Source organism: Thamnophis elegans, chromosome Z (assembly GCF_009769535.1).
Source record: "Thamnophis elegans isolate rThaEle1 chromosome Z, rThaEle1.pri, whole genome shotgun sequence".
In the NCBI taxonomy this organism is placed as follows: domain Eukaryota; kingdom Metazoa; phylum Chordata; class Lepidosauria; order Squamata; family Colubridae; genus Thamnophis; species Thamnophis elegans.
Window position 1 is genome coordinate 128,776,816 of NC_045558.1, and position 13,592 is coordinate 128,790,407.

At 38.0% G+C, this 13,592-nt stretch overlaps 1 protein-coding gene across 1 annotated transcript; it reads right to left on the minus strand.

The window, feature by feature from the left end:
* Positions 1-1,286: 1,286 nt before the first annotated feature.
* LOC116521750 (vomeronasal type-2 receptor 26-like) lies at positions 1,287-10,755 on the minus strand. The gene is made up of 5 exons (XM_032236409.1): positions 10,618-10,755; positions 8,459-9,307; positions 6,718-6,945; positions 2,264-2,390; positions 1,287-2,185 (listed from the first exon to the last, which is right to left on the minus strand). The coding sequence occupies exons 1-5, from the start codon at positions 10,753-10,755 to the stop codon at positions 1,287-1,289; spliced, it is 2,241 nt and encodes a 746-aa protein (XP_032092300.1).
* Between the last annotated feature and the right edge of the window lie 2,837 nt (positions 10,756-13,592).

Genomic DNA, 13,592 nt, shown 5'->3' on the forward strand with positions numbered 1-13,592 from the left:
CGTGTGCCACTGGTGGCATGCAGAGCCATTTGTTAGGGCATGCCAGGCGTTGCCCTGTCAACTCCAGCGTGCATGTGTGCACTGGCCAGCTGACTTTGGTCTTCTTTTGAGGCCATTTTTCACTCTCCGGAGGCTTCCCTGAAGGGAAGGGTCCTCCTGAGAAGTTATCATTTGCTGAGGAGGCCGGCCAAGGCTGCACTCACCGCCCAGTGAAGCGCTTGGACTCCCACTAATGGATGGAGGGGCTGGAGCTACTAAACAAGGAGCCAATCCTTTTTTTTTAAAAAAAAGGTTTTTTTTTATTAAACACACATTAAGACATTGGACACAGTATAACCATCCTGGCAATGTCTTTGCCATACAAACTAAAATATAAGTTAAATATCATAACCGCCATGCTTATTTACAATTGGTCTATTCAGTATTTACAAATATAAAAATATTATACTTCCGTCCGTGTTACTTTGTTAAAACTTTCTTTTCATGAGCTGATGTTTATTGTTCAGTTCAGGTCTCATCACAATGATAAAATACTTGGGAAGAAAGATGCATACCAATGAGCCATAAGGGCTCAAACCATTACTCTCTTTAAGTAACATTCGGAGTACAGGAAATCCCCAATTTCTGACTGCAATTGAGTGCAGACTCATGGTCATAAGTCATGATGGTCATTTCACAGATCACTGGAAGTTTCCAGCAAACAATAATCATAAATGATGCTTGCATGACTGTGAGATGCTGCAAGCAGCCATAAATGTGGGATGATTGCTAAGCATTCAAAATGTACAAACAAAATAACAGAGTTGGAGGGTGGGACCTTCAAAGTTTTCTACCTATGAAGAAGGAAACCCAATATCATTTTGTAATGACCATTACACAGGATATGTAAACAGCTTTATTTGTATGTAATCCCACTTTTTCTACACATTCTAGTGAGCATATGAATTAAGATACAGACACATTTATTATTCACATTTAACCAATATATTTAGTCAGAGATCACCATCGCATGCTGAAATATATCAATAAATCAATTTGTACTATTATTTATTGTTTGTGTGTTTGTGTGTGTGTGTGTGTGTGTGTGTGTATGTGTGTGTGTGTGTGTGTAATTGATTTCCATAAGGAAAAACACAGTTCTTTCCTATCCAAATATCAGGTTTAGGGTAAATATTGCAACATAACAACTCAAATATAATTTCATGTTGTTCATTATTCTAAATGTGCAAGTGGAAAACATCTCCAAAATCTATATATAAATGATGTGAAGCAAATGGAAAGAGTTGTCAAAAGTTCCTTTTCATGAGCTGGTGTTTATTGTTCAGTTCAGGTTTCATTACAATGATAAAACACTTGGGAAGAAAGATGCACGCCAATAATCCAGCACTGGAGGAGGTCATGGAGAAGATCTCCACAGCCAACATGTATTTTCCCCTAGTGCTTAGATAGGTTGGAATAAAACACAGCCAAACACTACAGAAGACCAACATGCTAAAAGTGATGAATTTGGCTTCATTGAAGCTGTCAGGTAACTTCCTAGCTAGAAAAGCAGCAGAGAAACTAACCAGAGCAAGAAAACCCATAAAGCCCAAAACACAGCAGAACATAACAGAGTCTTCATTGCACTCCAAGATGACTTCTTCAGACATTGACTGTGTATCAAAATCTGGATATGGTGGGGATATTATCAGCCATGCAGCAGAAATACATATTTGAACAAAGGAGCAGAAAAGAATAATGTAGCTGACCATTCTTCCACCCACCCATTTCCTCAGTTTAGAACCAGGTTTGGTGGCCATGAATGCTAGAACCACAACAAAGGTTTTGGCCAATACACAAGAAATTGCTATAGAAAAGATGAGGCCAAAAGCTGGTTGTCGAAGGAGACAAAAAACCTTATCTGGTCTCCCAACAAATAGAAAGACAGAAAGGAAAGAGAGGAGAAGGGAAAGTAGGAGTATATACGTGAGAATCCAGTTGTTGGCTTTGACGATGGGAGTGTCTTTGTGTTTAATGAATACTGTGATGATCAAAGTTGTCATTAAAGAAAAGAAAAGGGAAAGAACAGTCAGACTGATCCCCAAGAGTTCTTCATAGGACAAAAAGGTGATCCGCTTTGGAATGCACATATTTTTCTCAGGATTCGGATATTGATCTATAGGACATAGCGAGCAGTCATCCATATCTAAAAAAGAACACATACAGTTGATTACAGGCAGTGTTTTACAATGTCTTAGTCCCATTATATTTCAAATTTTCCTACCTTTCTTTTTTGATATTTTCCCCTCTGGGCATACACGACAATCATAGCAGCAAAATGATTCCCCTTCTTTCTTAGCCTTGTTGTATCCTACCTCACAAGGATCATTACACAAGGATAAAGGTAATGCCTGTCAATAAATGAAGAAGAATGTTTTAAGATATAGAGGGCAAAAGAAACGCTCAGAGTGATACTGTTAAAGTAGAATTAAAATAATAAAAATGAATTGATAAGCAAAAGTGATGAGATGATATCATTTAGTTGTACCGTATTTTTCGGAGTATAAGATGTACCTTTTTTCCTCAAAAAAGGCTGAAAATCTGGGTGCATCTTATACATCAAATACAGCATTGTTTGCCTTCCAAAGCCCCACCCCCTTCACCAAAATGCCTGTGCATACCCTTATGGAGGCTTTCAGAGAGCTCCTGGGGGCTGGGGAGGGCAGAAATGAGCAAAAAATGAAATACAAGATACAAGTTTATACAAATATATAAATAGGTGTAGGCATTTATATAGATGAGGGGTACTCAAACTTTCTAAACAGAGTTCCAATTCATGGTCGCTCAGACTGTTGGGGACCCAGACTATTGCTTGATTTGCCTAATAACTGGCTGGGTGGGCATGTGACTGAGTGGTTGGTTAAGTGGTAGTGTGCCTGGGTGGGCATGATTGATTGATTGATTGATTGATTGATTGATTAAATTTATATGCCGCCACATCACGTTCACGCTTCACTGAGTTGGCACGGGGCGGACAGATACAACTGTATATCGTCCGCATATTGATGTTATTTTATCCCGTGCCATCGAATGATCTCACCCAGCGGCTTCATGTAAATATTAAACAGGAGGGGGACAGGACCGAACCCTGCGGCACCACATAATTCAGGGGCCTAGGGGTCGATCTCTGCCCTCCGACCAACACTGACTGCGACCTGTCTGAGAGGTAAGAGGAGAACCACTGTAGGACAGCGCCTCCCACCCCCACCTCCCGCAGTCGTTGCAGAAGGATACCATGGTCGATGGTATCGAAGGCTGCTGAGAGGTCAAGGAGCACTAGGACGGAGGCATGACCTCCATCCCTGGCTCTCCAGAGATCATCGGTCAGCGCGACCAAAGCGATTTCCGTGCTGCAGCCAGGCCTAAATCCCGACTGAAAGGGATCTAGATAATCGGTTTCCTCCAAGGCCATTTTTGTCCCCCCCAACCCCCAGGAGCCTCCATAAGGCTATGCATGCAATTTTTTTGATGAAAAATGGGCCTCTTTTTGCTCATTTCCTCTGGTATCTTTGCTTCCTTTAGTAAGTGATTAAACAGTTCCAACATTACATTGCTTAATACTTCTTGTAGTGTTTGGTACAGTTCTGCCGGTAATCCATTTGGTCTTGGTGTTTTCCCCTTCTTTTGCCTTTTGATGCCTTTTATTATCTCCATCATCGTAATTCTTTCTTCTAGTGACTTCTTAAATTTTTCTGGTATCTTAGTTATTCTGGTTTTCTCTAAGAATTGTCTTATTTTCCCTTCCGGTACCTTGTTGTTGTAGTAGTTCTCAATTATTTTTTTCTTTTCTCCATTTGAATGTTGTAGATTCCCTTCTTCATCCACCAATTGACTTATCAGCTTTTTTTCTCTTTCCTTTTTCAAATTATAAGCCAGCCAATGTTGTGGTTTATTTGCATTTTCAAAAAAGTTTTGTTTTGTCGATTTTATTTTGTTTGCCAAAACTTCATATTCTATCAAGTTCAGTTTGTTTTCGCAGTTCCAACATTTTTTTTTTTACTTTTTTGTTTTGTGGGTTTTTCTGCAGCTCGGTCTCTCAACTTTTATATTTTAATTCCAACTTTTTTGAATTTGTTTGTTTTGCCTATTCTTTCTCCCTAAGTATGTTATTATGAGGCCTCTGATATATGCTTTACAGGGGTCCCATACATTCTGTAATGATGTCTGTTCCTTTCTATTTTCCTGGAAGAAATATGTCAGTTCTTTTTCCATATATTGCTGGAAACATTTTTCATTTAATATTCTGGAGTTTAAAGTCCATCTCCCCTTTTTCCTCTGTCCCTTCCAAGTCATTGTTATTGGAATATGATCAGCCCATGCCCTTATTAAACATCCACATAATATCTATTCTTAACCAGGGCAAGTGTTTGTTTGAGTAGAAAGTATATTGTCTTTCTTTCGGGTGTCTTAGTCTCCAAACATCTTGCAAATTTAATTCTTCCGCCATTGTGAAAAATCTTTTGGGCAGGTTTTTTCTCAGCTTCTTGTTCATCTTTCTGGATTTATGGTCTATTCTATTATTTATGATTGTATTAAAGTCTCCTGATATACATATATCTTGGTATTCATATTCTATTATCTTTTTGTGTAGTTTTCCCAAAAAAATCTTCTTGCTTATCATTTGGGTGTATATTGCCTTTAATAATATCTTTCTCAAATTCATCATTCTCTCCACCATCAATATTCTTCCCTCCCCATCTTCAAAAATTATATTTGATTGAATTGTCTTTCTAATATATAGTGCTATTCCTTTTTTACTTTGGTCAGTCAGAGTTGTGTATCAATTACCTAGTTTTACCTGTTCCAAAGAATTTCTGTGTTTCTTTCTAGTTTCCAAGTTTCCAAGTTTAATAAAATTTGTATGCCGCCCACTCCCATTGGGACTCTGAGTGCCTCACAAAAAGACAAAAAAAAAATTTAAATTTAAAAATAGAAAATACAATATTAAAACTCCACATCATCCATTCCATCTAAGCGGGGCTGGATATCAATCAACAGCCCCAGGCCTGTCGGAACAGCCAAGTCTTGATGGCTTTACAGAAGGCCGGGAGAGTGGTAAGGGTCCAGATCTCAGCGGGTAGATCGTTCCACAGGGCCGGTGCAGCAACAGAGAAGGCCCTCCCCCGGGGAGCCTCCAGCCAGCATTGTCCAGTTGACGGCACCTGGAGGAGGCCCAACCTGTGCGATCTTGTTGGTCGTTGGGAGGTAAGTGGCAGGAGGCAGTCTCTCAGGTAGCCAGGTCCTAAACCATATAGGGCTTTAAAAGTAACGACTAGCACCTTGAAGCGCGTCCGGAACCAATGGGGAGCCAGTGCAGCTCGCGGAGGATAGGTGTAACATGGGTGTATCTAGATACACCCCATATCGCTTGCACGGCTGTGTTCTGGACCAGCTGTAGTCTTCGAACACTCTTCAGGGGCAGCCCCAATTCTAATATGTACTTCTTGCAAGCATATAATGTCCAATTTCAATTTCTTTAATTTGTTTAATGTTCTTCTTTTTATTGCCAAATTTAGTCCATTTATGTTAATTGAGATTACTTTTATTTCTTCCTCCATGTCATTGGTTTATAGATTTATTTGATTTAGTCAACTAAATTCTCAGCTTCCTCTGTTCCTTTGTCTCTTTGGCCTTTGCTCCTTCTCTTAGTTCTTTCTCTTCCTGTTCTTTCTCCATCTTCCCTTGATCTTTCCCCTTAGCTTCCTAGCATTTGGCTCCTCCCTCTTTTCTTACCAGCTTTCCCTCCTATGCTTCTATATGTTGTTCATAGAATAATTCTCCTTTCTCTAGTGTATCTAATCTGTGTCTTTGTTCTTGCCAGTTTACCAAAATGGAAACAGCCATCTAAAACTCACCACTTCTTTAATCGGACTCTTAGTCAGGAAGTGGTATTATTTTCGTAATTCTCTAACCTTCATGGCAATTTGCTTCAATACCACTATCTCTCTAGACTTGTATTTGATTATGGTACTTCGTGTTGCTTGCAATATTTCATTTTTTTAGAATTTTTTAAAATGAATCTTACATGTACCTCTCTGGACAGATTATTTTTCATTGCATATCTTGTATGTACTCTAAATGTCTTGTCAATTCTGCCTATATTGCGTTCCTTACACATTTCTGTGACTTCTGAGAGGATTTCCGCAATCTTCCCTGCTAAATTCTTTCCTTTCTCCTCTTCAATGTTCTGAAATCTTAGGTAGAATTCAGATCGTTCCATTTCCCAGAATATGAATTGATAAGCAAAAGTGAGGTGATGATATTATTTAGTTGTATTTGTTGTGAAATTATCATTCATTAAATACCTACAATATTGGTATTTTCCAAAACCATCATCCACTTTCTCCAGAGACAATTTCTATGCTGGCCAGTTAAATGTCTTAATTATGAACTGATCAAGGGAAATACACTGTATTTTATGTTCTATATCAAAACCATCAAAAACCATAGTCCATAACTCATAGAGTGCCAAAGTAAAGGATACAATATTCTATACCAAGTATTAGAGAGGTAAATATTCTTATAGATATTTCTTCCTTCCCCAGGACATATGTTCTTAGATTAGTTCAGAGATGATGCTCTGGAACACTCTGATGTTCAGAGATGATGCTCTGGAACTATATATATATATTATGCTACATGAATGAAGACAGACGAATTTAGAATCAAACAGCTAACCTGATTAAAGCCTACTGGCCATGTGATGGAATCTAAAGAAATATTGAAGAAGTTGTCTGGTGGAGCTGTGGGATCTATCACTCCAACTTTGACCCTAAGAAAGGACTGGTTTGGGAATGTGATCCAATTGATTATATCATATCCACCAATAAATTCTCCATTTTTATCAAAGGAGACTTTTTCGCCAACACTATTGTTGAATCTGACACTTCTCAGAAAAGAATGAACCTGAAATACAGAGACAGTCAAAAAGAGAGAAAGAAAGACAGAATCAGGCAGAATTAATTGTTCAAAACATAAGAATGATTCCAAAAGTGAGTAGATATAAAATATGCCACTACTGAAAAAAAAAATAAATAAACTGTATTACCATGATTGCACAATAAAATACTAACAAAAATATTTATAATCTGAGTTATTGCTCAGGTAAATCTCATCACTATAAAAGCAAGAGAATAGTAATACAAAATGTGATGTCTTTACATTTATATATATGTTATTTTTCAAAAGAGGCAGTAATAATCACAAGATATATGAGGTTATGGTGACCTACACAGGGCTCAGGATCAATTGAATTGGAGGAGTTATATGTGTTCAATAATAACTTACATACAAAACTGGTCTACAATGTCTGACATTCCAACCTGGTTAACTAGCAAGGAACTAAGATTATCAGCACCTCTTTCTCTTGCCTGGCTATAGTGGTGAAATAGCCATATCTTTATAGATCATAGGTATGTACCTGAAGAACCTTGTAAGAATCACTAGAAGGGTAACAGACTTATAAGAGGAAGTTGAGTCTGGTTCAAGAGTAACTTGAGAAAACATTTTAGGAAAATGTTTATGGAGCTTCTCAGTCATCCAGGTCATGGTTTTCCCAAAGGTGTTTTCTTTCAAGAGGCAACTTTCTGGTTTTTCTTGGAAGATATGAAGAAGCTTCATGGATGAGAAGAGAAATGTCTTCAAAGAAAAACCAGAAAATCCAATTGCCTCTTGAAAACAGTACCTTTGGGATTTCAGGAAAACATAGTTCACACAATGTGAATGTGAGGAAGGGATAAACAGACTGAATGCAACTGTTACATGCAATAGTGCCAACATACATAGAATGGGTTTCTTAGTTTGGCCTACATGTTGGGATTGACAGTTTTTTGGAGGTCTCTATAAACAGATATATTGCCAGCTAAAGGACTAAAGAAGCTCAGGGCAATGTGAAAATGGGGCTGGCCCTGCTAAACCTCACATGCTTACCCTGGGATCAGGCTTGGACAAAGTCAGATTGCCTTCTGCAAAGATAATCACCCGGTATACCTGCCTCCTTCGCTGTGCTTTGGTTGAGCCCGGCTGCTCACTTGGGGATGGTATCCCCACTCCTGCACACCTTCCTGGCTCTCCAATAGCCAGCCAGGGGTCATGTGAGAAGGAGTTGGAGGAATGTCGACTTCAGGGAAGCTGCCACTGTGGCTGGTGCTCACTCGGGCCTGTCCTCCTTTCCATTGTACCCTCCTTCTGGATCCTATTCCCACCCTTCATATTAGCAAGGTTGACATCAGCCATGGCTGGGTTGGGTCAGTGTCTCAAGTTGAGAGCAGGTTGCTCAACAAGGTCGGCAGGGAGCCACAGAAGAGGGGTCAAAGAGCTGCACATGGCTCTGGAGCCGTGGGTTGCCAACACCTGTCGTAGAGGATATTATTTGTTAGAGTTTATGGAGAGATTGTGGTTATTCCACTAGCAGGCTTACCTGCCACCACATATGATTGTGGAAATATTGCCGTACTTCTTTCACTATTGTTGTTTCCATGGGTTTGGATAGAGCGAGAGATTGCAAAGCATGTGCCACAGCATAGACTGCATTGTAAATATTGTAACTCTGTCCACTCATGTGTGTTTCAAACACAGATGTGGGAAGGGTCTCAAGCCTCTCCTGTCCAGTACATTTCTTCTCAGAGGTCTCAATTTTTGAGTTTGAGAAGAAACAATCAAATGCCTGTTCCCAAAAATCTATTTGAAAATGATCATGTTGGTTGTTTGGATTTAGGTTTTGAAAAAAATTCTGGAAGTTTTGGACCTCCTTTGTGTGAACTGAAAAGGATAAAACACCATGTAGGGAATGGATGTCCAAAGATTTATCAAAAGAGTTTGAAGTAAAATCTGTTTGAGAGGATGTAATCAAGATTTTTGCCTTTCTTGGTATATCCACCACTTCTGAAAACTGGAGGAAACTTCTCAGATATGATATGGAGCAAATTTCACCATACAGGATTATCACATTGGCTGTGCTGTTCATAAGAACTTGGTATAAATGTAGTCCTGTGTCTATGAAATCAGTAAAATCACTGTAAAAGGCTACATTTGGTAACTCTGCTATGAATTCAATGCAGATGCCATGTTCAGAAAATGTAGGGAGCACCTCTTCTACAAATATCTCTCCCTTCTCATCCTTCTCCATGAGAATTCCAATCCAGATCCATCCCAAATACAACAATAGCTTCAGGAGGCCCTTATGCTGGTGCGATTCTTCCGGAAACATTTGTTGGAAGAAAATTGATTGGATCTTTTCATCCATGACTGGAGAAGAGCCATAGGTCAACTACAGAAAGATAAACATATGCAATTTCAAACGTCTATGTGAGCTTCCGAAATGTGTGCATTTATTTGAATCTTTGAGTATCCTTATTCTTATATACTGAAATATTATGCAGCTAGTTGTCTTTATTTAGGAATATCTACCAAGATGTCACTCTTAAGTTATCAGTAAATATCTTTTCCTGGAACTAATACCTCCACTGTCTATTCATATTTACTCATTATTCATGCAATTTTGCTGATCCTATCAAGCAAAAATTGTGGTGTGAACAATCTGGAACTGAACACACTCAAAACTCTAGAAACTATGGTAGACTTTAGAAGAAACCCTCCCATAGTACCACCTCTTGCAATACTAGACAACACAGTATCAACAGTAGACACCTTCAAATTTCTAGGTTCTATCATATCTCAAGACCAAAAATGGACACCTAACATCAAAAACATCATTAAAAAGCACAACAAAGAATGTTCTTTCTGTGCCAATTCAGGAAGCTCAAACTGCCGAAGGAGCTGCTAATACAATTCTACAGAGGAATTATTGTTTCTGTCATCTGTACCTCTATAACTTTCTGGTTTGGTTCTGCAACCCAACAAGACAAACACAGACTTCACAGGATAATCAGAACTGCGGAAAACACAATTACTGCCAACCTGTCTTCCATTGAGGATCTGTACACTTCATGAGTCAAAAAGAGGGCCGCGAAAATATTTACAGACTCCTCACATCCTGACATAAATCGTTTCAACTCCTACCCTCAAAACGACACTATAGAGCACTGCACACCAAGACAACTAGACACAAGAACAGTTTTTTCCCAAACACCATTACTTTGCTAAACAAATAATTCCCTCACCGCAATCAAACTGTTCACTAAGGCTGCATTACTATTACTATTAGTCTTCTCATTGTTCCTGTCACCCATCTCCTCCCACTTATGACTCCAGGACTGCAACTTTATGACTTGTATCCTTACATTTTATATTGATATCAATTGTTTCCTGATTGCTTATTTGTACCCTATGATTGTCATTAAGTGTTATACCTTATGATTCTTGACGAATGTATCTTGTTTTTTTTTTATGTACACTGAGAGCATATGCAGCAACGTGTGTCCAATCACACTTGGCCAATAAAGAATTCTATTCATAAGGAATTTTATTCTATCTAAAAATATATATCTAGGAATCTGAAAATGTTCTCCTTTTTAGAGAGAAAACTATACATAACTGGGGTGGTATGGCAGAATAATAATAATGTAATTAATAAGAATATAAATATTATATAAATAATGTATCTTTAGCACATTTTACCTGAGGAACTTTATAGATGCACAATACAGTTGCCATGTGAAGAGCGATGTCAGGTGCTCCAATAACTGCAGCCAAATTTTGGGGGACACCACACTTGTAATTAGGGATGAATTTTCCCTGAGTGAAAGGCAGCAACATTGAGGCAAAGTAACTCCAGCCTGGACTAAAATTGCTGTTAAAAATGTGGAAGCCCAGCGTGACGTTGGGTAGGATCTGAGGATTTTCATTGATCTCTTTTACAGAAAATGCTAAGGCCAGGATATGCTGGTAATTCTGAAAAACTATTCTGAAAAACATTTTTTTAAAAAACCCATTAAGAAAACTCTGTTTCACATTATGACACTTGAGGTGTATGAGTACAATCATTTGTGGAATATGTTTTAGTGCAATGTACAGGTAGTCCTTGACTTATAACCATTCATTTAGTGACCATTCAAAGTTACAACAGCACTGAAAAAAAATGACTTATGACCATTTTTAACACTTATGACCCTAACATCATCCCCATGGCCATGTGATCAAAATTCAGACACTAAGCAACTAACTCACTTTATGATGGTTGCAGTGTTACAAGATCACGTTACCACCTTTTGTGACCCACTGACAAACAAAGTCAATGCAAAAGCCAGATTCACTTAAGATTTAATTTAAGATTTAAGATTTAATAAATTTGTATGCCGCCCAATCCCGAAGGACTTAACAACTGTTTTACTTAAGAACATTGGCAAGAAAGGTTGTAAAATGGGACAAACCTCCCTTTTGTCAGCCAATTACGAATTCATCTGGTGGTGATGCTATCGATTCCACTTTTTTCTAGGTTTCTACTTTTCTAGAAGTACTTTGTTGAATACCTTGCTGAAGTCTAAGTATATTATGGCTACAGTATTTCGCTGGTCTACTAATTTAGTCACTATGTTAAACAATGAAATATGATTGGTTTTGCATTATCTGTTTTTAACAAACCCATGTGACTGCTAGTTATTACTTTACTTGTTTCTAGATGTTGGCAGATCTGTTTTTTTTTCTTTTCCAGCATCTTCCTGTGTATTAATGCTAAGCTGATTGGTATGTAGTTTCCTGGGTCCATTTCCCCCCCCCCCTTTGAAGATGGGAACCACATCAGCTCTTTTCCAATCCTCTGGTAGTTCTCCAGTGCACCAGGATTTTTGAAAGACATGGTACAGTTGTTCTAAGATGTCAGCTGCCATCTCCTTTAGAATTCTGGGATGTAATCCGTCATGTCCCGGTGATTTATATTCATCGAGATTAGACAGGTGTTCACTTACTATTTTTTTTTTGTTTATTTTAACTTTTATTTCTAGTCTGTCTTTTACAGTTATATTTTTGATAGGTGGGCTATAGTTTCTTTTTGCCTGAAGATCAATGCAAAGAATGAGTTAAGCAGCTCTGCTTTCTCTCTGTTGCCTGTTACTTGTGACCCTGGCAGAATCCCCATGGCCATGTGATCAAAATTCACACACTTAGCAATAACTCACATTTATGATGGTTGCAGTATTCCAAGATCATGTGATCACCTTTTGTGATCTTCTGACTAGCAAAGATTGTAAACTGGGGCAAAACTCACTTAACAAATTTCTCATAAAACAACAGAAATCTTGGCCTCATTTTGGTTACAAGCTGAGGACTAGCTGTATTTAGTATTCTGTTCAGATTCTCAAAAATGCAGACCAAAATATTAGCACGTTTATACGCCTCCACAGCCTGGAATAATTTTTAAGAAAAAAATTGGTTTGCAATTGGACATATTATTTCTGAATAAATGAGAAAGGCTCAATATCAAACTCCAGCTGTTAAGAAAGGCTTATATCAAGTAGAAAAATGCTGAATTGTGATACTAGAAATATCAAATAAAAAAACCCATATGTGCTCCCACCTAAATTTTAGTGGTAGATCTTCCTGAATTAATTCTCATCTACCTCAATATTTACACTGAATGCTTGTTACATATGATTTGTCAGAATGGAAATTTGGCTTCTTTTCAAATTTATGTGGAAGCTTATAAATAAAACTAGGCAGCCTATTTAATATTACTGGAAAATATTTTGAGAATGACCAGAACTTGAAAATAAATTGATCATGTACTTGCATAAGTCTATCTTGAAGTCCATGAGAAGGATGTTGACTGAAATCAATGGGGTCAGAAAATGTCAAGCACACAGAAAGAATGCCAGCAATGTTAACATCTCCAGGCTGATGATAGGTGTGATGAATAGGAAGAGGCTCAATAAGATCACATTGAAGGCCAGGATCCTTGCTTGCCAATTGAGGCAATACTGTTAACAGCAACTCTGTGATTGCTAACAACTTCCATAAATGTCCTCTTTCTGTGTATAAATGGCAGTAACAAGTTCCGTCTAGGAGATCATGCTGGACTGACTTTTTCAGCTGTTTTTCAGACAAAAGTAGAAAGTGCATCATACTGTCATATCAACTCACATAGGACATTTGAATGTGAATTTCATGGTGAATATTAATAGTATTCTTCAGTGTCAATTCTTAATTTTTCCATAGTGTCCCATGAGATTTGGAAGAGACAAACTGCCTAACTCCATAAGGATGGGGAGTCAGTCCCCTGTGTAAAAATCATGTGGGGACCTCTGGAGGGAGGAAGGCCTAAGCCAGAAGACAAAGAATGAAATACAAAATACAAGTTTATATAAATATATAAATGGGTATAGGCATTTATATGGATGGATATTATAGTGTAGAAAATTGGGACGGACACACACCCTAGAAGAATGAAATATTTTGAGGATACTAAAATGATAGAATATTATATTTGTCTAAATGAGAAATGGAGAAATATATTTTTTTAGAGGCAGGAAGCAAACTCATTCTTAATATGCCGCAGCAAATATTTTGTGCCCATTAATAAGATAATGCCAGCCTATCTACAAAACAAAAGCCCTTCAGATCCATAATCCCAATCCCAAAATAAAAGCCCTCCAAGTCCT